The 23,542-nt window shown below is 32.9% G+C and overlaps 4 protein-coding genes across 5 annotated transcripts; 3 read left to right on the top strand and 1 right to left on the bottom strand.

Moving 5' to 3' along the window:
• The first annotated feature begins 4,293 nt into the window (after window positions 1–4,293).
• On the top strand, window positions 4,294–6,515 carry LOC132696274 (endocuticle structural glycoprotein SgAbd-2-like). The gene is made up of 3 exons (XM_060661013.1): window positions 4,294–4,305; window positions 5,471–5,702; window positions 6,030–6,515. Exons 1-3 carry the CDS (start codon window positions 4,294–4,296, stop codon window positions 6,185–6,187), a joined length of 402 nt encoding a protein of 133 aa, XP_060516996.1. The 3' UTR covers window positions 6,188–6,515.
• Window positions 6,516–9,258: 2,743 nt separating this feature from the next.
• On the top strand, window positions 9,259–10,547 carry LOC132696199 (endocuticle structural glycoprotein SgAbd-2-like). The gene is made up of 3 exons (XM_060660906.1): window positions 9,259–9,318; window positions 9,910–10,141; window positions 10,284–10,547. The coding sequence occupies exons 1-3, from the start codon at window positions 9,307–9,309 to the stop codon at window positions 10,460–10,462; spliced, it is 423 nt and encodes a 140-aa protein (XP_060516889.1). The 5' UTR covers window positions 9,259–9,306; the 3' UTR covers window positions 10,463–10,547.
• Window positions 10,548–12,149: 1,602 nt separating this feature from the next.
• Window positions 12,150–13,755, top strand: LOC132696200 (endocuticle structural glycoprotein SgAbd-8-like). The gene is made up of 3 exons (XM_060660907.1): window positions 12,150–12,175; window positions 12,280–12,511; window positions 13,231–13,755. Exons 1-3 carry the CDS (start codon window positions 12,164–12,166, stop codon window positions 13,392–13,394), a joined length of 408 nt encoding a protein of 135 aa, XP_060516890.1. The 5' UTR covers window positions 12,150–12,163; the 3' UTR covers window positions 13,395–13,755.
• A 2,812-nt stretch (window positions 13,756–16,567) lies between these two features.
• Window positions 16,568–22,680, bottom strand: LOC132697383 (bifunctional 3'-phosphoadenosine 5'-phosphosulfate synthase-like). Of its 2 annotated transcripts, none has more exons than XM_060662846.1 (10): window positions 22,620–22,680; window positions 18,890–19,115; window positions 18,600–18,833; window positions 18,240–18,394; window positions 17,956–18,189; window positions 17,667–17,903; window positions 17,408–17,616; window positions 17,157–17,352; window positions 16,815–17,100; window positions 16,568–16,760 (listed from the first exon to the last, which is right to left on the bottom strand). In XM_060662846.1, the coding sequence occupies exons 1-10, from the start codon at window positions 22,623–22,625 to the stop codon at window positions 16,660–16,662; spliced, it is 1,884 nt and encodes a 627-aa protein (XP_060518829.1). In that variant the 5' UTR covers window positions 22,626–22,680; the 3' UTR covers window positions 16,568–16,659. The 2 variants fall into 2 exon arrangements, with proteins under 2 accessions (XP_060518829.1, XP_060518828.1); XM_060662845.1 differs by lacking the exon at window positions 22,620–22,680 and adding an exon at window positions 22,310–22,566.
• Window positions 22,681–23,542: the final 862 nt, after the last annotated feature.

Raw genomic sequence — 23,542 nt, 5'->3', positions numbered from 1 at the left:
ACACTGATTTCTCTGAAAATAAAAATTTCTTGATTTTTTTCAATCCAATGTACGGTTCTCGTTTAAAAAAATAAAAACCTTTTCTCTGCAAGATCAGAACAATTTTAACTTCTGTTATAATACACTTTTTTAAGGCAATAATTTTTTTTTCAAAGCAGCACAAATACTGAGTGACTTGTGACGTGACGATCTAAACTGATTAATTTCCAAATAGCAGCAGTGACTAAAATCTACCGAGAACTTACCAAATAGCGTCACGGTTAATGAGGGCGGCGTCTTATAGTGACACTTTGCGCGCGTTTGATCGGTGAATAATTTTTTAATAAGATTTAAGAAAAGATTATCCAATTACATAAACAAAATTGGGTTTTATCTTTTAGTATATCTCCTATATACAATATATAATTTATTTTCCAAATATAACGTTATCTGATCAATTTACTTGGTACCTCACGCATACTTCATCACTTTTAAAATGATAAAACATTAAAAATTAAAGTGATAAACATAAATATATATAAAAAACATATCTCCATAAAGTGAAAAGTGTTACAAAAAGGGGTGACAAAGATATAAAATATTTGCACATAAGTCCCTAGTTAGAAATTAATGTTTTTTTTTTCGTTTTGAGGTAATTTTTATTTATGCTATTTAGAAAACTTCTGGATTCTTCCCTCCTCCGTAGGTTGTTGAAAAATTTCGCGACTAGACTGTCAGATTTGGATATCGTTTAATCCCGCGTCTAATAATCATATATCATTACGCATTACATTACATGCAATAGTTGATGCTACTGACATTTTTCTTCGAATGAATAAACCGACTAAATTATTGTAACGACGTATTGGGCATTCATTTCGCAAGTCTTTTTAATTTTGATTTTACTTTAGTGAAGGTCTAATTTAAATAGCAACAAATCAAATTTGTGTTGTTCATAAAAAGAACTACTCAATCGCGAGTAACAATAACTAATTAATATTTCTCCGCCACACGTGTTGCACAAGTAGATGTAATTAAATTTAGTAAAAATATAATATGTTCATTATAGAATCCCAATTTGTTGATCACAACATTTAATGGACCGATGGTATACCACCTCTGACTTCTTGAGACGTTACCCAATATTGTGTGCAATATCAAGATAACATAAAAGTTAATTTTCGATTAGTATTCAGTGTTTTAAAGTTGTAATGTGTTTTCCATAAAAGAAAATTAAGAAATATTGGTCGCTGCACATTTCCTTTAGTTTTAGAATCTACTAAATTAATTAATTTTGTTTATTGGGCAAAGGTTTAACTTAATGCAAAAGGAGAAATTAAATATTGCCTTCTCAGGTCCCGTTCTTTTATAAAAATTAGCAATTCAATAATTTTGGAATAGTAATAAATGTACTTTTGACACTTCGTCAAAACTTATCCTGTAATGTAGCCTAGATTCAACATATTAGAGCGCAATTTTTTATTTATATAACGACGTTAGATCATTGTCAATACCTCTTGTAAAAAACGCTTGCAAAATGTTACGCAAATTATAAAAATATCAAAGATCAGGTCCACCTTTTTCGGGCACGTTTATACATTCTTGCAAAATTGAGAATCAGAGGTCGCATCTAATTACCCCACACCCATTTTGCAAGTTCATCATTTACGGGTAACATCTTAAATTGATAGTCTGTTGCATCAGATACCGCATGTATAGCTGTACGCTACTGAATATTTTCATAACTGACAGATGAATGGTGCCGAGTAAGCATTATACATCCAGAAATAAATAATTTTGAAAGTACCTGTTGCAATTTTTTTTCGTATGCCCGGCAATTAGAATTCATCGATTTTACTTAACATGGTTTGCTTAATATGTCTACGGAGTCCCTAAAAAATGCATTTGCATTGTATCAACCTTAACTGTGACAATAAACACAGACGTATTCTCAAACATCCTTTTGCTTATTAGGGTGTGTCTGGTGGTTTAATATACAATTTTACATGTTAATGATTAAGTTAATTTAAATTTAACATTTCCAACTAGAATCCTGTATCCCCTATTATATCACAAAAACAAATTTAAGTATACAACCGAAATTATTTAGAACACGTTTCCTATAAACGAAAAGAAACTTTTTATCACCGTTCTGACAAAAATTCTGTGGTACACATACCAAAAAGTCACTCATTATGTTTAAAGCTTCTTAATTTTACTAGTTTAATTAATTTTTTATTAGGAAAATATGCCGCGCTCGGAGTCGATCTTAAAATATGAATTCTAGGAAATTCCCCTATAACAAGCTGATTACAAAAAACATTCCAAAATACAAATCATATTCAATAAGAAATGCCGATGCAACGCAAATATTACACCATATAAAAAAAATTCTTATCTCTGCTGTAAACAGTATATATCCAATTATGCACTGGTCAGGAGTGCACAACGTGTCACTTTAAGACTGTCACTTTAAGAATGTATCTTTTCTGTTTTGCAAAAATGTACCCAAAAACTAATGGTCGTAGAAAAAATATAATACGCTAAAACAAACTCATCACTAAAACGTCATATATCTACTTTGATAATATGCTATTAACGGCTTAAACCACTATCTGAATTTATTGTATCAATCTAAGAATTTTTTTAGCTACTCACTGATGTCACGTTCAATGTCAAATTAAATATTTATATTTCTACATGAATGGCATCAGAATCTGTAATTTCTTACAAACATAAACATGCACAAAAGGAACTAGAAGACTTTTTGTTTTTTATTTGTGAAATATTGCACAATTTGTCAACAATATCCATTCAGAAAATATTACTGCAAAAACATAATGAGTGACTTTTTGGTATGTGTACCACAGAATTTTTGCCAGTACGGTGATAAAAAGTTTCTTTTCGTGTATAGGAAACATGCTCTAAATAATTTCGGGTGTATACTTAAATTTGTTTTACTAAAGAGCAGGATATCATTTTTTTGCTTATTTTTGTTCATTGAGTTAAAAATCCAGCACATATTATAAAAGTGGTTTGAAGTAAATTACTGTTATTCCGCACTCTTCTATCCAAAAATACGGAATAAATTTGCATAGAAATCTTGAATCAAAAGTTGCACATTTTCCCAACATTTATCTAGTTTAAAGTAACCTCGGCATTTTAATGCGGTCTGACAGGGAATTATTTATAGATGTCCTATAAAGCAGAAACATATTAAAAGAATGTTGTGTGGGAATGGTCATCTTCTTATTTTCATTCCGTACGTGGAACTGGCGGAAAATGTTCATTCGCCAGTAAGCGTAGGATGGCGCAGGACGCGTTGGTTTTCAAGTCGCTCTTTATGTTGTTAAGTTTAATCTTGATGAACCGACATGATACGTTTGATACCTGGACTTTAGATTAAAGAACTCGATTTCATCCTTTTTGCAAATTAACTTGGAACGATCAAACAATTTATACCCTAATCTTTAAGAAGTCAAAAATTGTCACAAATAAAAAATGATGCTAAAAAATGTGGTATGCGCTATTTCCAAACATTGTGCAGCCCTAGCGGTGGAAAAAAGAACCTTCGAAATAATTTGCCTCCCTTCCTCTTGTATGCTAACTTTGTTAAACAAGGATTTTTTCCCAAATCTCTAATCCTTGCCATTGGCGAGATACGATGGCTTCATATCCCTTATAAGATATACAGGGTGATGTGAAAAGTAGTTTATCCGAACATTTGTCTTCATTTCTGAAATAGGTGGTAAATTTTTCAGAAATAATTTTGTTTTATTCTAATATATGTGTAGTACGTTGTTCCCATTTTAACTATTTTAACACTTCAATCTAGTAAATTTTTCTTGCCAATTTTGATGCAAAGGGTGTCTTTATTTTCGTTCTAAATCTTATCAAATGCACTGAGTGAAAGCCATCACAATAAAGCAAGCATTGCCTCGCAGAAAATAATCTTCTCCGATACTCGGTCATTAATAATATCCGTTTTCGCAAATAATTACAAGATTGACATTTACACCCAAGACATGAGTTTTGTCGGTACTTATGCAAGATCTTATTACTGGTAATCTTTGATTTTATAACCTTTTGAGCGCAGACTTTGGAACAGAGTATGGGAAAAATGCAGAGTATTTATAAAACCATTCAATAAAAATAATTTATTTAAGAGGAAAAGTAAAAGACCTTCTTCGGGTGGGATATTCGTCGTGGATGTTGCAAGAGTTCCAATCGGTCGAACGTTAAATAAATTAGGTATAAATATAAGAGTTGAGAATGTCAAAGTCATATTCGAGTCTCGCCGGTTAAACAGCCAACATGAAACTAATCGTAAGTACTTAACACGCGGTACGTATTCATTCGATTAGAGACACACTTTTGAAATAAAAATTTAATGAGATATTTCGGATTCATGTGGAAACACTTTCGGAAACTCACAAGACGGTAACGTCTAGATAACTTAACAGAACCACCATAAGTAACTCACGTAAGATAATGATTCGGCTGGCATTTTATAAAAATTTTATTGTTCTCATTCTTTTTCATTGACCAAAGATCAACTTTTTTAGAAACCGTTTTAGTCAAAGTTTTAGTGCAAATTTTATTGTTTTCTTTCGGGCTATATAAGGTGGAAGAATTTTTGATGAGGATATTTTAAATGTAATCGTCGTCATAAGATAGCCAATGAAATACTCCAGGGAGGTCCTCGCAAACCCTCTCTTCTAGTATGAGTCAAAACAGCGTCAGCATTACAGGGTAAAAAATTACATACAAATAATTTGTTAATAATTTTGGTTGCTACCAATTCAAACCAATAATAATATTGTTTTTTTCACCTTCGAAAATGCTTGTATGTTAATTTTGAATTTACCAGTTTTGTTTTTCGTAAATTAAAATTCAGTTTCAACATCCTGTATATTTTTAACCATTGACATTGGCCGCCACATTTGTGGAATAAAACTTCTATGGCAAATAAAGTAGGGAGATCTAGAATAGTTTGAAATTTGGAAGTATCTATCTCGCAAACTGTCTTAGCAAAACGAAAAAATCCTAAAAATACTGTAAAACTTTGACAGCTTCAGTCTTTGTGCTCGTGGTTATTAAATAACAAAGCGTTAAGAGGAATTTTTTGATGTACCATTACTTTTGAATTAAAACAATGGCACTCTCTCGGAATCTGGAGTACATATTTTGGTAGAAACTATTTGTTCTTATTTTCATTTTTAATGTCTGGGATTTTTTAAAAAATGTAAGAAATCAAATTCCCTCCTAATTGATTTGATCTTGAAAATGCTCTTTATACAAATACTTAATTTAAATTTTATATTTTACAAAACCTTTTTTACTAAAAAATAAAACAATTTCAACACGAATACTTGGATTTGATTGTACCTTGCATTGTACCAACACCGAATACACAATATTTTGAAATGAAGGGAGAATACGATTTTATTGAAGCAGAAAGTTTATTTATTTTTGGCATTTTTTTGTTCAGCTAATTGCCCTAGCAGTAGTCGCGGTGAGCTCGGCTGCTCAACTCTCCGGAAATGAGCCAATTCCAATAGTGAGCCAAAGCGCTGAAGTGAACTTTGACGGCTCATACCATTCATCATACGAAACTGGAAATGGGATTTCTTATGGTGAGCAAGGTCAGTTAAAAAACGCCGGTAACAAAGACGCCGAGGCCGAAGAAGTTCAAGGGTTTGTCCGGTATACCTCCCCAGAAGGTAAGACAAGGGTGGTCGTCGACTAGTTTAATAAAAGCTTTTTCTTCATTTAATTTGAGTCTTCCTTACCACCAATATTCCAAGAAAAATTTATTTGTTATTTAGGACAGCTTGTAAATAAAGCATATTATGATCCAAAATTTATTGCAAATATTTTAAGGCTGTGTTTTTGAGATAAAAAATCATTAATTTGCTTTGATGGTTAGGTGCAGAAATCGATATTTGGATGGATGGATTAAAATGTTTGCGCTAAGTCACTCTTTACACAGTTTAAAAGTCTCTTCCTCATTTTTAAATTTCCATTTTAAAATTTTATTGTTTGTTTAGGTACTCCAATCGAACTTCAATTCGTCGCTAACGAAAATGGTTTCCAAGCGCAAGGGGCACATCTTCCAGTGGCACCTTCGCCTCCACCAATTCCACCTGCGATTCTTAGGTCTCTTGAATATAACGCTGCCCACCCCGAACAGGATCAACTGCAATGATCTAGTCAAAATTGTGTAGATATTTATGAAATAACGCATGTGATCAAATAATATGGTGAACAACTGCCAAATGACATTTTTTTAAGTTTGTAAATAAAAACGTGTGCTATGCACACAAAATCTTTTGAAGGTGTGCTTATATTTAGTTACCCTTGGTTTATATACCTAGAATTTGCATTTGGTTCTACTTATAGAATGCTCTATATGCGAAAAATTACACAAAGTTAAAATTGTTGAAGCAATAATAATTTATAAACATAACCTGATCTTTCTTGTAGGCTGACACCTAAACAACACCGCTTATTATTTAGTCCGCAATTAATAAATCAAGTTAAGTATGAGTTTACCTTTCATCTTCTATATTATGTTGAACTTTGGTTAGTTAGAGGTATTAGGCAGCCAAAATTGTTGAAATTATGTTTTTCAAGAATGCAATATCAGTCTATGGCAGAAATATTCAAACATATCCTACAATAATGTAATCGTATAACAGTTATTTATATATATTTGATGAATTTTAAGAGGAGGGTTATTGAAACTGAAAAAAGAATAGACGTGGTATCGGACAGTACAAAAAGTTAAAAGCTGTCAATTTATTTAAAAAAAAAAAACATCACTCAAAGAGTTAGGTAATGTTTTCCCATCTGCTTTACATAATTTTCCTCCCTCGTCAGTGCATCGAAGAATTTGCTATTCTAATAGAGTATTTCGTCAAACACATAAGATTTCAAATTCTTAATACAAATTAGAGATTTAAGCAAAATTTTCCTAGTATGACGTGTATGAATTATATGCCTTTTATAAAATGCATCACACTGTATTTTTCTACTATATAGTGCTAATTTTTCGTTTCTCGAAGATATATTACCATTGTAAAAAAAAAACGTACTTTTTATTTTTGCAATATCGTAAACTTTAGCAGCCCCTATCCCGAGAACTAAGCTTTTGTGATTATAACAGAAATACATAGTCCCAAGAAATTAGAACTCAATTGCTCTGTAGAAAAAATATACGGAAGAATTGTGACAATTTTTTTTTATGAAATTGGAAATTTATATGATAACGGTCCTCTATAAAAATACTGCCCGTTGTTCAGCAAACAAATTTCAACAACTTTCTCTTTAAATACTTACACAAAATTCCCAATTGTTGAGGTTTGCTTAAGTGTTAGAGAGTATCCGACTTTTAAATTGATTGGTGGAATTAGAAAATACGCTCTTCGTCCTGTTTAATTTTTTATAATTTTACTTTAAAACTCTTAATGAATTAGAATTACCATAATATAGAAGCGTCTTTCCATATATTTTATAAGCTTTTTAGTAATGTAATCATAAGAGAATTGTAATTTATCCAAAACTTGTTTTTTATCATTATTTCAACATTCAAAACCTGCTTAAAAACAGACGTCAATTACGGCATTGAATGTGTAAAAAGCTGCTTTTCGAAATATTTTAGACAAAAACTTATGCAAAAATAAAAAGATTTATTAATTTTGTGTTAATTTAATTATCACCCAGATTGTTGCATTGCGCCGAATTGAATTGTTTAAAGTATGAAATTTTGCGTCATCAAATTTTATATAACATTTGATTTCTTCCTAAAAACGTAAATGTGTCATACGTTCTTTAGAAAATTTTAGTTGCATAATAATCGCGCATTTACTTTGCACACATCACAACGGAGTCATCTCTACAAGCTCTCTACATTCGTCAATTAGTTAATGGATACTTGCCGTTGCACAATAGCGAGATATTTAAAATCATACCGACATTAATAAACATTTTACAACTTAGTATTAAAGGAATATATGTGTTCATTTAAATGTAGCCTGAAATTATCTCAAAAAAATATGGCTGGAATAAAAACCATAAGCGAAAAACTGAAAAATTTGTTGTATGTATGTTGTATGTATGCGGTAATGAACGACTTCCCATACATCCGGCAGCGGTACGACCTTGAAAACATTCTAAAATGAATGTGAATTTTGTATAACCGTAGAGAATCCAAAAATTCGGAATTATACATTCTGTCTAATACGAAAACTTAACAAATGTTGTAGGAACCAATGAGGATAAACGTTAACTTTTAGCATATTTTGTTAAACAAAGAGCAACTGTTCAGTTAATGTTCATGTTATTAATAATAACGAATAGGTAATGTTTGTGATACCGATAAAAATTAGAACATTTAAAAAAATGTATCGCTATTTCACTCGTAGGAAAATATTATTCCTAACACGTACTAGAAGCAGTTTTAACCCTTTTAAGAATATCCGAACTTTGCATCATCGCTTGAATAACTCCTTAAAGTTACATTTTGGTAGGTAAAATTCGGTCTTCTGTGAGAATAACCAATTTGTGTTGTTTATTGGTATGAGAATATTAGTTCGTCAAATGCGAGTGTAGTTAACCCTGACCGTTCAAAAACAACGGTATAAACAGGATAAGAAGGACCACTCTAAGCATCGTCACAGCGAGCCTTTTTCCTTCTTTATTAGTCCTAAACACTTCGTGGCAGTCCTTTACGACCAGATTATAAGCTGAAAAACCTGATGTTAATACAATGGATGTCTTGTTTGTTTTTTGGGGTGCTGTTGACATGTTCTATTTGAAATAAGGGGTTAAATTAATATTTATTATGTACCGACATTTTCATGGCGATTTCAGAGTGAAGAAACTTAGCAATTCCACATAGAGAAAAAAAATAATAATAAACGCAAATTGTTTGTTAAGTTAATATATTACCAACAATTTGTATACCATACCGCAAACTTTCACCCAAAAATGTTAATTTTTTTTTATTCATTTATACAGAAATATTCATATATTACTAATATCAAAAAAAAATCTGATATCTTAGAATACAGGCATACAGTAATTAATGTTTTATATACTCTTATCTAGCATTTAGCTCAACATTTTTTCACGATTTTATTTGTGTCACTACAATAAAAATAATTTATTTGAGAAGACAGGCAAAAGACCTTCTTCGAGAAAGATATGTGATGCAATTCAATAATCGACACATCTGAACGTTAAATAAATTTCGGTATAAATACAGGAGATGGGAGTGTCAAAATCCAATAGTCTCCTCATAGCGTCTGCTACCGAACGAGCAACATGAAACAAATTGTAAGTGGCACAAATATACCGTCTGTCCGTGCGGATATTGAAAACGGTAAGAGCAAGAGGGTCGGTTTGATTAGAAAACGGTACATTTATGCCTAACGATTTGCATATAAAATCACATTTTCTTTTAAATTTTAATTTAGAATATTTTATTAACCCATCATATATATTTGTCAATTCGTTTTAAACGCATAAACACCTATGAGCTTCAAACATTTTGCATTATATTTATTAACCTAAAATTGTTATATAAAATTGAATAGTTGTAGTCAAGTTTCTGAACAAACTCTTGATTAAGATTTTTTAAATATTTTTTTCTGACCGTGACTACTTCAATTTTTTGTTTCTAATTAATATTGTTTATTATGTTAGGCGTACGAGTTGCTAGATATCACCAGGAAAATTAGGACACGAAAACACAGTCCTGCGTGACTTATATCTAATACCTAATATATTTAAAGTCAACGCGGAAAAACTGAAAAACGGATAACTGACCTCTTGGCTCTTACAGTGTCTTAAATACATTACATTATAACTTTATAAGTAATTCTCATACTTCAGCTGTACTTCATGACTATACCACATTTGTTTCAGATTGTTGGTCTCAGCATCCTTGCTTTGGCTTCAGGCGCCGCCATAAACGATGAATCGCAGGCAGAAATTCTTAGCCAGGATTCGGAAGTAAACTTTGACGGCTCGTTCAGATCATCTTTCCAAACAAGCAACGGTATATCAATCCAAGAGCAAGGTCAATTGAAAAACGCTGGCAGCAAAAATGGCGAAGCCCAAGAAGTCCAAGGGACTATCCAATATTCATCACCTGATGGTAACGAATCCATTTTTTTTTAATGAGATTGTAAAAACCCGAATTCTAAACAGCTCTTATAGAGTTGCGATAACGATTAACTTTTTTCAAGTCAAATTTTATAGCCGCTTCGTTTTGTATTTACCGCGTTTGTGTATGTTAGGTACTCCAGTTCAGCTGCAATACATTGCCGACGAAAATGGTTTCCAACCTCAAGGTGGTCACCTTCCTGTACCTCCTCCAATTCCGGACGCCATCCAGAAATCAATTGAGTGGAATGCTGCGCACCCCGAAGAACAACAGGAACAAGCTCAACAACAACCTCCCAACAGGCGTTACTAAGTTGCGATCACTTTGTTTTTTTCGCTGCCGTACTTTCTGTAAATTGTTTTGTTGTTTTGTGCCATGTACAAAAATAAATGTTTTCTGAAAATGTTGTCTAAATCCCTAAGCGAACCTTTATGTTACCCCCTGCTGAGTTTTAATTTTTCACTTTTTCACAGTTTCAGAATCCTACGGTTTTTTGTAGGTGACGTTCCATGAGAAAAGTTTCCAAAAATTCGCATTTTACCTGATACAGTTTTCAAATGGGAATTGATAATAAAAAATGAGGTGGATATATTAAGTCCGTCTGATACGAACAGATCAAAAACAAAATGATATTCAAACAACTTTCAGATTAGTGAAAGACATCCTCCTTAGTTTACTTGTCAATGAGGAGAATCGAATTCCAAATAATGTTATGACAAATAAACTATTTTGATTTGATTTGGTTTTGAATGTCCTAGCGCTGTTGTCGATAAATAAACTTGTAAGTTAAAAACTGATATAATTTTATTTCACGCCACTGCTTTTATTAGGTACAGCTCAGTTGGCAATTTTTGAGTTTAAAGTTCGGCAAAATTTGCATTCGATGTGTTTTTACCCTGATAAAATCAAAAATCTTGAAAGCTATTTTCCTGTCATTCGCACCAAAAACCAGAATATTTTTCGCCTAACGCCTTTAAAGTGAAGATTTAATGGTCTTTTTATGCCAAAAATGAAATTGCTTAAAAACATCTATAAAATTCTTAAATAGGTCAATTTTGATTATTTTCTTTGAAAAATAAAGGAATAAGCCTAATAAGCGAATCTTTATTGTGTACTTTCGTGCAATTTCACTGAAGGGAACTGAAGAATTTTGCAGTAGCCCTAGGTAAGAAATATGAAGTGAATTTTAAGACAAATTCAAAAAATTCTGTATAACCCTGAATATATGATCCCAATTTTTTATTACAAAGGCTCCCACCTACCTCCAAATCAAAAATAAAATATCTCAAAATTATGAATTATGAAACAAAAAATAGGAATTGACACAATTTTTTTCTACTCCCTTCTGTAAAATACCTAATTATAAACAGATCTGGCTTGCGCAAATTGTCATTTTACCACGTCGGTTTCGTTTCCCACGGATCCGAGAAACTTCGGACATTTCCGGGAGCAATAGGATGGTTTCGAAGATATTACCGCACGACTTGAATTTTGACGTTTGTCAATTCTCACGGTCAAGTCAGTGAATGTCGTAGGAAAAGTATAGTATGCAACACTCGTTCCGCTGCGCTCCGCTCGTGCCAGATAAACTCGTGACTCAAGTGCCGTTTACCAAACTTGTTGCATAATTTACTATATACCTACAGTTAATCAGAAAACACAACTGTCGATTCGAGAAATCTCTCACAGGATTTTTATTTCAAAATTCCGAAAGCAATTCATTGTCATTTTTTGTTGATTATTAAAAAAAAACTATAAGGACAAATTTTAAGAAAATTTGATAATCCAATTTTTAGTAACATAACGCTCCAACAGTTCTTTATTCTTTAGGCGTCTACTTCGTTGAATAAAAAATCCTTTTTTAGTAAAAATAATTTATGCGACAAAGTTGGAGACCTTTAAAAATCGAGGATACTGCATTCGTCTGGTGCCGATCGATGGTTTGGTATAAATATAGCGCATTAATTGCCAAAATCTTATATTACTCCGGACGTGTGTGTGAGCCTAATCAACATGAATTTTTTAGTAAGTAAAATAATTTAAAAAAATATTTATTCAATAAGCCATCAACAAAATCGGTTAGTTCGACACGTTTACCATCAATTTTCCGAAAATGTATCTTATTTTAGATCATTACTCTCAGCCTGGTAGGTTTGGGTGCAGCTGCCCAACAACCAAGCGAAGCTGCTGCTTTGATTCTTAAGCAGGATAGTCAAGTATTCTTCGATGGGTCGTACCATTCGTCATTCGAAACCGAAAATGGAATTTTTGCCGAGGAAGAAGGTAATTTGAAAAATACTGGCAAGGCTGATGCCGAAGCTGGAGAAGTACGTGGATTCTTCCAGTATACCGCCCCAGACGGTGAGTGAACATTTGCATCAGATTTTCTGAATATGCTAGCCGCGACAGTTCTCGGCCAGTTCTACCAAAAAAGCCCTTACATAGTGAAAGATTATTTTAATTCATATTTAAATTAATAATACAAAGCTAACAAATATTAAAAGCAAGCCAAAAATTAACGTCTTAGAGAGATTTGTGAGTTGGGGAAGCATACTGCCGCACAGTAAAAATAGTTTATTGACAACAATACTAGATATAATAACATAGAGGCCTTAGCTATTCTGATAACACAGGTAGTTTTGCTACAAATATAAAAAAATGTTGAGAATAGATATTTAGTCTGTGCATGTGCCAAACGCATTTAACCACTAAAAGAACCTTGGCATTCAACATGGCAGCTGACATTTCTTCAATCCAGTTTTCCCTTCATTTATGGAATTTTGTAGGGCATATTTCGATGTTTAATGTCAAATAAATTTGTTTGCTTGAAAACAAAAATGCTCGGAATTATATTTAGTGGTTGATGCTGTTAATGCACTTTGCACAAATTAATTTAATTTTTATTGCTGCAGTTTTTCAAAATCATATTATTTTTTCTTTATTGTTAAATTTTTTCGCGACTATAACGATTTTAGTATTGCTTAGCATTTTGTCGATATATTATTGAGTCATGTGTATTATATTATTATTATAAGTAAAGTTTGCTAGAAAAAGCCAATTGACTTTGAAGTATTTTGCAGGTTCCTTGGTCCGAGTTGAGTACACAGCGGACGAAAACGGCTTTTCCCCCAAAGGTTCACATCTTCCCACCCCTCCTTCAATTCCGCCAGAGATTCTCAGAGCGCAGCAATACATTGCCGCTCAAGGTCAAACAGAACAAGAACTGCCTTACAGGAGAGTCTAATTAGATCTTAAATAATCAAACTCTCTTATTTAAAGATAGTACTAGGTTTCAATGAACCAATATCGCCATTACTATGTTAGCTGCTGAATGCTTATTACGTCACATAAACAAAAAATATACGTAACTAAATTATAAATACAAACATAATTACTTGATTTGTGTAATTATTTTACTCCATTTTACTTTTAAAAATTGAAGAACTCGAAAGCTTTCTTTATAATAAAATATAGCAAGTTTATGGCATAATGGGCAGATAAATAGTTGTAGTTAAGTTGAAGTTTACTCTACCTAGGTGCGAAGCTTTCTGTTAATTAACGGGCTTCGAAGCTGATGATACGCATAATAAAAATAAAATTTTATTTTATAGAAATAAAAAATGAAACAATCTACCGGATTTGTCATTTAAAGAACTCGCTAAAGTATGTTTTTAGAAGTTCATTACAAAATCGTTCTCCAGGTACTTCTAATGAACCACCTAATATAACGTATTTCTTTTATAATTCTCAAAAAGCTTTGGGACACTGAGTAACAAGTCAGACGTCTCGTATTCTATATTTTTTTATTGCGAAATGGCGTAGACATTGCGTATTAACTAACGTATTACTTATTAAGTAATCAACATTTCTCTTTCCTAGAATATTCGACTGACATTATCAAAACATATATTCCCCGTGTCACAAAACAATGAAATTTAATATATGTTGCGAAGTTGTTAATGAAACGCGTTCGCGGAGATTTCACAACAGACTGGCCCCAATTGGTGTATTAAAAAAAATCTACTAGCAGTTAAATGAGTTGCATCTATGTTCATAAAAATATTTAAAATTTACAGCCGCACGTAAAGTTTTAATTAAAAGGATGCAATCACTTGATTCGTGGTGTCCATATAGCTACTGCCTATATAAAGAAGAAACATTCAATGTGCGCATGCGCTCACCTTTTCAAAACTCGCTTGTAACTATTCCAATTAAATCTCGCTTTTAACCAATAACACTTTCCGACAGTTATAAACGCTTTAATATTGTAAACCGCTAAATAGAGGTTCCCATGTATATTGTATATTACTAGTTTCCCAAAGTGTCAGCAATTTGTTTATATAAAACCACGGTGCGAACCACATCGCCAGCTTTTTGTCATCTCGCTTGAACAAAGTTTTTTAAAAAATTAAATTCGTTTTCCACGACGAAAACTGGCTCAGTCGGTAGGATTCCGTGAAACAAGCATTCAAAAATCGACACTCTCAAGAGTTTATTCGCGAAATCCAAACAACACAAAAAACTGTTCAAGTGCAAAGTGCTCAATTGGCCAGGGAAAGGAACAAGCATCGTCCACAACCCTATTGGTGCGAAATAAGGAACAAAAATCGTCCGAATTTCATACGTAGCGCAGGGAAGAGACAAGCATCGTTCATCGTATTGGAAAACTAGATTAAGAAAACGAGACAACCAGGAATGAAAATCGTCGTTCTCTCACTGTTACTATGGCTCGCAAACATCGGAGCAAACGAAGTAAAAATCCACAACCTGAACAACTATCCAGGAATCCTTCCTTATAAACTAGGTACCGCAAAAATAACCTCTATCCATTTCTCCTTTATACAAATTCTTGATTTAAACCCAGCTGTTGCTGAATTCTATGCAATCTATAACCAAGTAAATATATTAAGTAGTCAGATTAAAAATAATACTAAGCATTCTCACGAATATTCTAATTCAGTCATCCCTCTTGTAACATTAGGAAAACGCATTGAAAACCAAATTAATCAACTCAATCCATCATCTATAAGAAGAAATAAAAGAGGCCTATGAAACCCAATCGGTTCTATTATTAAATGTATTACTGGACCAATCTGATGCGGAAAATACGATATAGAAATCTGCAAGAAAACCAAAATAATTTAAGGATCTATTCAATTAATCAAATAAAACTGTTAGAAAAAACAATAAACACATTTAAAAATTTGATATCCAATATTTCTCATAACCAAATCATCCTTAAATCCAAAAGGTTACAAATTGATCAAATAATTAAAAAGATAACCGTTGAACAAACGAATGATTATGAGTATTTCCAAACACATGTAGTAATGAATCAAATTACCTTTATGTATAATTCAATATATAACATTTTTGAGAAAATCGAAACCGCAATCAGCTTTGCTAAATTAAACATTTTACATCATTCGATAATTGATCCGTCTGAACTATTCGAAGAAATTAAAAATATTAAAAAAGAATTAAAGGAAAATCAACTGCCGTTCGAGTTATCTATCGAAAATATATTAAATTTTGAAAAAATTATATTAAAAAAAAAGCTACTCTAGAGGACTAATAACAACTTTTATTTTGGAACTACCGCTAGTAGAATCAGAAATTTATCAAATCCGCTACCAGTTAATAGTGAACAAGAACTGCAATATTACGTCAATATACCGATCAAACCATACCTTGCATTGAGTGGAAATATGTACTCATTTATGGACTCTGAATGTGCAAAACTATTAAAAAATGAGTTCATGTGTACAAATTGGAATAACTGAACTAAGGACCTATACCCTTAATCGATTGAGATTTGATGATACTCGTCTACCGGAAGACAATCTCTCACTACTACACAAGCAGAAATAATCTTCAATCCACCAGAACTCACACTGGACACGATCAACCTAAAGCAAATAAAGGAGCTACAAATCCAAATAGACGAAGCAAAAGAAAACCTTGGAAAGATGTCATTACCTATATATTCTACAAGAACAATTATATTGATTTTGATTTATTTGTTATATAGATGTTTTCCATTTGAAAAGTTACCTAAAATTAATAAACAGGAAGAGAATATTATTATTTTAACTGAAAGCACTTGTTGTACCCGTGCTTTCATCTAAGGGCTGAGGAGTTATAAACGCTTTAATATTGTAAACCGCTGAATAGAGGTTCCCATATATATTGTATTACTAGTTTCCCAAACTGTCAGCAATTTGTTTATATAAAACCACGGTGCGAACCACATCGCCAGCTTTTTGTCATCTCGCTTGAATGAAATTTAAAAAAAAATCAAATTCGTTTTCCACGACGAAAACTCGACGTTCAATAATCAATATGGTGCGTCATTCGCGTAATATCGTTTCTTTCTATACGAAAATACCATAGCCGTCTTAATTAATAACTTATTAAATAAAAACCAAAATTTTCTCACAAAATAAAGTATTTTCTAAAAATAGTAAGCACAAAATAAAGTGACCAAATATGATCTGCACATCTGCCAATTAGGATTTTGCCCCCAACGACCGATAGTAATCCGATATAATCTTCCATGCCTTGGGAGCCATGAAGCCATCTGGAGGTTGTTCTCCGGTACGCGCAAACTCTATAGAGATATTCATGAACATAAAACTTGTCATCTACACTAGTCATTACTCACTCCTCATTCTTGTACCGGAAATAAAATCAAAATCTTCTTTCCGTTTGGGCTCGAAAAATGCCATCTTTTTCTCAATCATGTCATACGCTGCCACCCGGAAGGGTAGGATTTCCAATGAGTCTAGACCTGGGGCCATGCGTAGCACTCTGGCTCCGTGAGTTGAGTCGAATAAGTTCCCATCTGGAGTTGCATCTTTGCCTTCCGGATGAGGCACTCCAGCTGGATCTCTGCCAACTATATAGTAATTTGCTCCAGCGACCATCCTTGCTTTCGCATGCCACTGAACCTAAAATTAAATCCGGGATTGTTGGATGCACATTTTAAAACTTCTATAAAACCAACCTCTGTGGGGCCAGCGTACAGCATGGGACTCGGAAAAATTGCAAGGACCGTAGAACACTTTTCCAAGACGTTATCTTCCAGAACAGCTTCATGTTGCATCATACGTATTGAGAGGGGTACGTCGTCGTCTTTGGTCCATCCTCCAAGAGGGTTGAGAAGGAGCACGGGTCTCTGGTAGCCTTTGGCAACGAGTTGCCTAAAGTTATCAACTGGCGATAAGAAATAATTACTAGTTTTCTCTAAACACTAACCTCTTGGTGTCCGTCATTAGAAGCGCGTGTCCGTTGTGAATCGGATTCCGAAGCTGAAAGGCAAACACTACATCGGCACCCATTTGTTTAAATTTTTTTCGTAACTCGTTCGGAGTTAGCCGATATTTATCCAGTCCGTCGTTCCATCTAACCCTTTTGACGACCTCCAAATCTCCTCCGATGAGCCAATCACCCGATTCGTAAATAAGCTAGAAGCAACAAGATCAACGAGGGATATTTACAAAAATCGAGTATCCACCTTAATATGCGGGTGGTCTTTGTGAGTCGTACCAAACTCCCTCGCCACTCTCTCTTCCTTTCTGTGAAAATATATCTCAGGTTGTCGTAATACGGCGTACAGTTCGTCGTTATAATATAAGGAAACAGCATTGGAACCTACCAATCTTTCTTTTACGGCGGTTGCTATTGGAAGCACGATCGGTATGCTTTGGTTAACTCTGGTTCCATTATTATTAATGGTGTTGAAATGAAGAACCTAGACGAGGAAACAATGCATTCGAGATGTAGCCAGCAATCCATGAACTAACCTGTAGGAATTCGTCCTCTCTCATAAACCCTTGCAGAGGAGTGGCCCAACCCTCACTAAGAACTTGCAACCATTGAACATCGACCTGGTTCATGTCGATTCTTGGTAGATTGAAGGCTTCATTTTTTATCTGTTTGACTTTATGATCTGGTACAAAGAGTTCTTTTACTGGTGTGTCGATAATGCCGTTAGAAATCTTCGCCAATGGGCTAGTTAAAACTTTAGGAATAACCCCCTAAAAATTAAGATTTTTTTAAATATATTCAAATACTATTAAAAACTTACATTTTCGACCAGCATTTCTACCACCAATCTTACAGATTCTTCAATAGAGGTCCTGGCCGTTTTTAAAACCAAATCCGGGTGTTCCGGTTTTTCGTAGTCTTGATCAATCCCGGTAAATCCTTTAATGAGACCCTGTCTAGCTTTTTTATAAAGGCCTAAAATATATAACAAGCAGGTGCTAAATTTCAATATTAACTTGTAGTATTGTATGTGACAAATGAAACCCTAACAGTATTTAAGTCCAATACAATCCAAGCTATTTTTTTGAAAAGAGAAACTGTTTTTAAACATTTAGGCATATATTTCACACAAAAAATAATATTAAACACTGTTTTTACTTTATTGAAATATCGTTGTTACCCTTAGTATCTCGTTCTTCGCAAATCGCCAATGGTGTATCGACAAAAACTTCAAAGAACTGAAGATTGTTATTCTCGTGTCCTGTCCTCACGTTTTCTCGATCAGCCCTAAACGGTGATACGAAACTACAAAGACAGATGTGTCCAGCATCAGCGAAGAGTTTGGCAACTTCAGAGATCCTTCTGATATTTTCTTCTCGGTCTTCTTTCGAGAAACCTAAGTTTTTATTTAGCCCTGAAGATACAAAAAACAAATAAAAAATATATAAATATGCAACTCTAAAAATCCACCTGTTCTCATATTGTCGCCATCTAAACTGTACGAAGGAATACCGTTGCTGACTAAATACTCCTCCAAAGCAAAAGATATGCTAGTTTTTCCAGCTCCGGAGAGACCTGTGAACCACACCGTGCAGCCTCTAAAATTTTTCTGCTGGCCACGTCCGAGAATTTGGGCCCGCTTTTCTCTGGACACGTGTTGCCATTCATATCTGATATTAGTGGCCACTTGGGTATTCTGCAAAAGTATCATTTTAGTTCATTTATTGATCCAAAAAGAATTTTTTTTTATAGAATTTGTCCCGAATCTCGTGCCGTATTTATAAAAATATTTTGTTCATGAAAAGTAATTCACCAAAGGTAAATGTAAAAGTTCGAGGCGAAAACGTTGGAAGAAGATTTGACTTTGTTTCGTATTCACGATTTTCCCCTTTTCTATTAAAGCAAATTGTCACAAACAGTTATTGTCGCGGGAAAAATATGTTTCAAATAAAATATGTCGAAAACAACGAATATTCTAATTTTTTATTCTTGCGGTTTGCATTTCAATTAAGTTTGTATTCCTTTTTTCTGACAAATGTTAATGGCATTATTTGACAGAAATTATAGAGTATCTCAAAAGGACGAGACTAATGACTCTGATATACGTTCAATTTCTTCTTCAAGAGCTTCTGTTTAACAATTTTAAAAAAGCAGATTCAGATTCCTTTTCTTTAAGAACAGAATATGAAGTTAACTTTATTCTAATGATTTTATTTTTGGGGTAATCGTTATTAAAATTTGGAACCCATAAAATTTTTATTTGATTAGTAAATACAACATTAATTAATTTTATACCCTTCATTTTCTAATAACTAAGGTAAATTTCTGTGTCTATGGCAGATGATCACTATAAATATCAGCAATTTGATTGTCGCATAGAAATCTATTTGCTCGCAAATCCTTATTTTATACAGGGTGTTCGGAAATTGAGTTCGGAAACTTGGAGGAAAGATTCATTGTGGTAAAATAATGGTAGTAAGTCATATAACAAAAATTCGAAATCGTAATATTTTGCCAGTTGTCAAAATTCATTTAATTTTAAATTTTATTTTTAAAGCGCTGTTTTAGAAATCTGTCACTAGAGGGCACTTTACCTAGTACATTTTTTTTATTTTCCCTGTATCTGTAATTTATTGAGTCTGATATTGCAAAATAGAACAGATTACCTTAAGCAGAATCACAAATCCTCAAAAATGAAATGCACGACGACTTTATATCGAGGCTTGTTCCATCTGCTAAGACTTATATAGAAGACTTAGTGAAAAAGGATCATTCAAACCTGATAATATGAATAAAGGGAGACCAAGGTATAAAAGAACCGCTGCAAGAGAAGAAAGATTACTTCAAGATGAGTACGAGAAAACTTGTTGCTCAGGAATGAATTGCTTGCTCTACAGTTTGGGAAGTTTTGCATGAAAATTATCCTCGGTCCTTTCATGTTTAAAGGCTTCAAGCACTATATGAAGATGATGAACAATTGAGAGTAATTTTTTACAATCAAATTTTAGGAAAAATTCTACATTGCCAGCAATTATTAAATGTTATTTTGTTTACTGACGAAGCTGAATTCAGTCGTGATGGCATTCCATCAGTAGAACATTGAAAACCCACATGCAAAAATTGAAGGAAAATCAGCGCCGGTTTTTTTTAAATGTATGGGCAGGGATTATAGGAGATAATCTTATAGGACCTCATTTCTTTAAAGGATCATTTATTGGGAAAATATATTTGCAATTTCTTCAAGAGGAACTACCACCTTTGCTGGAGATAAAACATGTGGTTTTTACATTGCCTGTACGAAGATATTTAAATCAGGTATTTGAATAACGATGGACAGGTCGGGGCGGACCTCTAGCTTGGCCGCCTCGCTCACCAGACCTTAATCCGACGGACTTCTTTTTTTGGAGGCACTTAATGTCTTTACTGTATGAAACACCTATAACAGATATCAATGATCTACTACAAAAAATAATAAACGGCTGCGAATTCGTTAGAAATAGTCTAGGAGTATTTTTTCGTGTTCGACTGCATTTTTTAAAATGTATAAGAAAATGTTTAGAAATGAACGGTGGACATTTTGAAAATGAATCGTAATTAGCGTTGTATACTGTTTAATTCCAGATTCTGATTAATAATTTTTTATTTTCCAAAATGTTAAATATATTTATGTTACTGAAATTAAACATTGCATTAAACAAGCATTGACCTATGCCATTTTTTTCACTTTTTTAATTTGTAGCACACTGTTTTGAAAAATTTAGTGCAGGTAGCCTGCAGTTTAACAATGCTGGCCTGCATTTCCACTTGCCTTTCAGTATATATCGCGATATCCAGGATCACCTTTCTGTAAATTAGAAGTGCGGGGTGCGACTCAAAACAAGAGTAAAAATTTTTGAGAATTCGTGATTGCTTAATTCGATCTGTTTTATTTTGCGATATCAGTTTAAATAAATAAAATACAGGGAAAATTTTAAAAAATGTTCCAGATAAAGTGCCTCCTAGTGACAGATTGCTGAAACACTTTTATTTTGCAACAATGACTTTTACTAAATCAGGGTTGTGTGTGAAATACCCGCCGCGTTACGTTAAAAATAAATTTTAGAAAAATAAATATTGATAAGCTATTTTTTGTTATATGACTTACTACCATTATTTTACCACATTGAATCTTTCCTCCAAGTTTCCGAACTCAATTTCCGAACACCTTGTATAAAAATCGATTAATTAATTTAGTAACTATGATGCTAAAAATTGTTACTTTGTAAATAGTATTATTATCAAACTTAAGCTCGTTCGAAAAATAGTTTATTATTAAATATTGCAAATGGTGGTTAGTTAGAATTATTAAATAAAGCAGATGTTAGTTTTGCCATCAAGAAAAGGTTTTATCACAATTGAGTATAAAAAAATTGTTCGCGTGTCATATTATAAAACAAGAACATAAGAAGAAACAATATTTGATAGTCATTAAAGAAAAGGATAAGTTTGTTATTTTTAAAAATATTAATTTTACTGAGACAACGACTTGTTTGATTCATTAATCAATAACCTTATTTGCAGTAAAGTTAGTGACAAAAACGTTCAAACAATAATGTGCTCTACAAAGAGATCCTACACTTAATGAAAATAGGTATGCGCTGTAGGCATTAAATATATGCAATGAACGCCAGCACGCTATACGTAGTTTTGTATTCAAGAAACTTTTGCTTTCTTTTGCCAATTAATTAGTAAGTAAATGAAATTAAATTCGGACTAAAATCTAGTTTGCATTTTTTTTTTGGAAGATGAGCTGTATCAAGAGTGGTTTAAATTTACAATCACCTTATAAGTATAAAATTAACACCTACGAGATGATGTTCGTTGACAATTTGGCAAAATCAAATTTCTTACCAAATTATATTCCAATACTGCGGTATTTCTTCCCATGTTTTGTCGAAACGACACTTCAGAGAATTTCTTAAAACACTTTGCACCAAATTGTGGTATTGTGACGTCCAATGTGTACAATTTCGCTTATGGCAAAATGCGGAAGAGTTTCGGAGAAAGTTACCCATACTATACCGTTTCTTGTTTCTACCCATCGAATCGGTCGATAGACTTAACCATAATAAACGTATATATAATGTGCAACATACAATGCAACTTAATGTTTCGACTGACAATTTAAAATATTATTATTATTAAGTAGATACACACTCACCGACATGGTGTCAAAAACTCCTGATCTAGATTCTGTTATTGGATCGACACAACTGCGGAATACCAAAAACCCAAATTGATTTGTGAATTTCAATGTTTATATACAAATTTTATGGTTGTATGATCTCGAGGAAATAAGTAAAGGTGCCGTTCTAATTCCTGAAGTTTAAAAAAACTTTAACGGTCACCTTACAACGTCCCATGACCGTGACTTTGTAGTGAAATAATTCATAAAGTGGCTTTATTTTGGTTTTTTTGCAAAATTTTACAAGCAAGCGTAATGGTTTATTTATTTCTCAAGGCGAACTTGTCAAAAAAGTTGGCGTTTTAGAAGACAAAATAATGCAAGGCGGTTTCGCAACTTTTATTGTTTTAACAAAGTATTTTGAATATTACCTCGCGGAAAACAAATTTTAAACCATCCTCCGACAGTAGGCCGAAGCTACTGGAATTAAATTGGAAATAAAATGCCTAAAACTTCGTGAGGATGTAGATGAAACTAAATAGTAATTTGAGAAACTTATAAATTAATTCCAAGAAAATCACGAACAATGTTTGTGTAAATCAGATTTTATTGCAAATTTACATGGTTTTTGCTGATTTTGAACTATATAACGAGAAAGTGGAGATCCCTGGCTATGAATCATCTTGATACATAATCTTTGCTATTTACTTCTACTTCTTTAGGTCTCACCTAACTATAATCATTATCTACATCAATAGTTAAAATATTGGTAAATATGGCTTTCACTTTTTACCACACTAGTTTACTAAATACTCTGGCACCATATTAAAATTATTCTGAAATAACGAGCATATCACCAATAAAAAATTATATAACGACCACTCTGTAAAAAACGCAATAACACGAACATTAACCTCCCGGGTCAAACACACAAGGTTGTGTATCAATTTGATATTCAT

This window comes from Cylas formicarius, unplaced genomic scaffold (genome assembly GCF_029955315.1).
Source record: "Cylas formicarius isolate icCylForm1 unplaced genomic scaffold, icCylForm1.1 PGA_scaffold_1__22_contigs__length_36826433, whole genome shotgun sequence".
NCBI lineage: Eukaryota > Metazoa > Arthropoda > Insecta > Coleoptera > Brentidae > Cylas > Cylas formicarius.
This window is presented reverse-complemented; position numbering and strand designations above follow the sequence as displayed.

Bases quoted from the DNA above. Each gene is read 5' to 3' on its own strand.
- LOC132696274 (XM_060661013.1), top strand. The intron at 5,703-6,029 runs GTAAGACAAGGG...TTGTTTGTTTAG, and splicing joins CCGGTATACCTCCCCAGAAG to GTACTCCAATCGAACTTCAA.
- LOC132696199 (XM_060660906.1), top strand. The intron at 10,142-10,283 runs GTAACGAATCCA...TGTGTATGTTAG, and splicing joins CCAATATTCATCACCTGATG to GTACTCCAGTTCAGCTGCAA.
- LOC132696200 (XM_060660907.1), top strand. The intron at 12,512-13,230 runs GTGAGTGAACAT...AGTATTTTGCAG, and splicing joins CCAGTATACCGCCCCAGACG to GTTCCTTGGTCCGAGTTGAG.
- LOC132697383 (XM_060662845.1), bottom strand. From the start codon at position 22,345: ATGGGAAGAAATACCGCAGTATTGGAATATAATTTG. The intron at 17,101-17,156 runs GTTGGTTTTATA...ATTTAATTTTAG, and splicing joins TGTACGCTGGCCCCACAGAG to GTTCAGTGGCATGCGAAAGC. The intron at 16,761-16,814 runs GTGAGTAATGAC...ATATCTCTATAG, and splicing joins TTCCGGTACAAGAATGAGGA to AGTTTGCGCGTACCGGAGAA.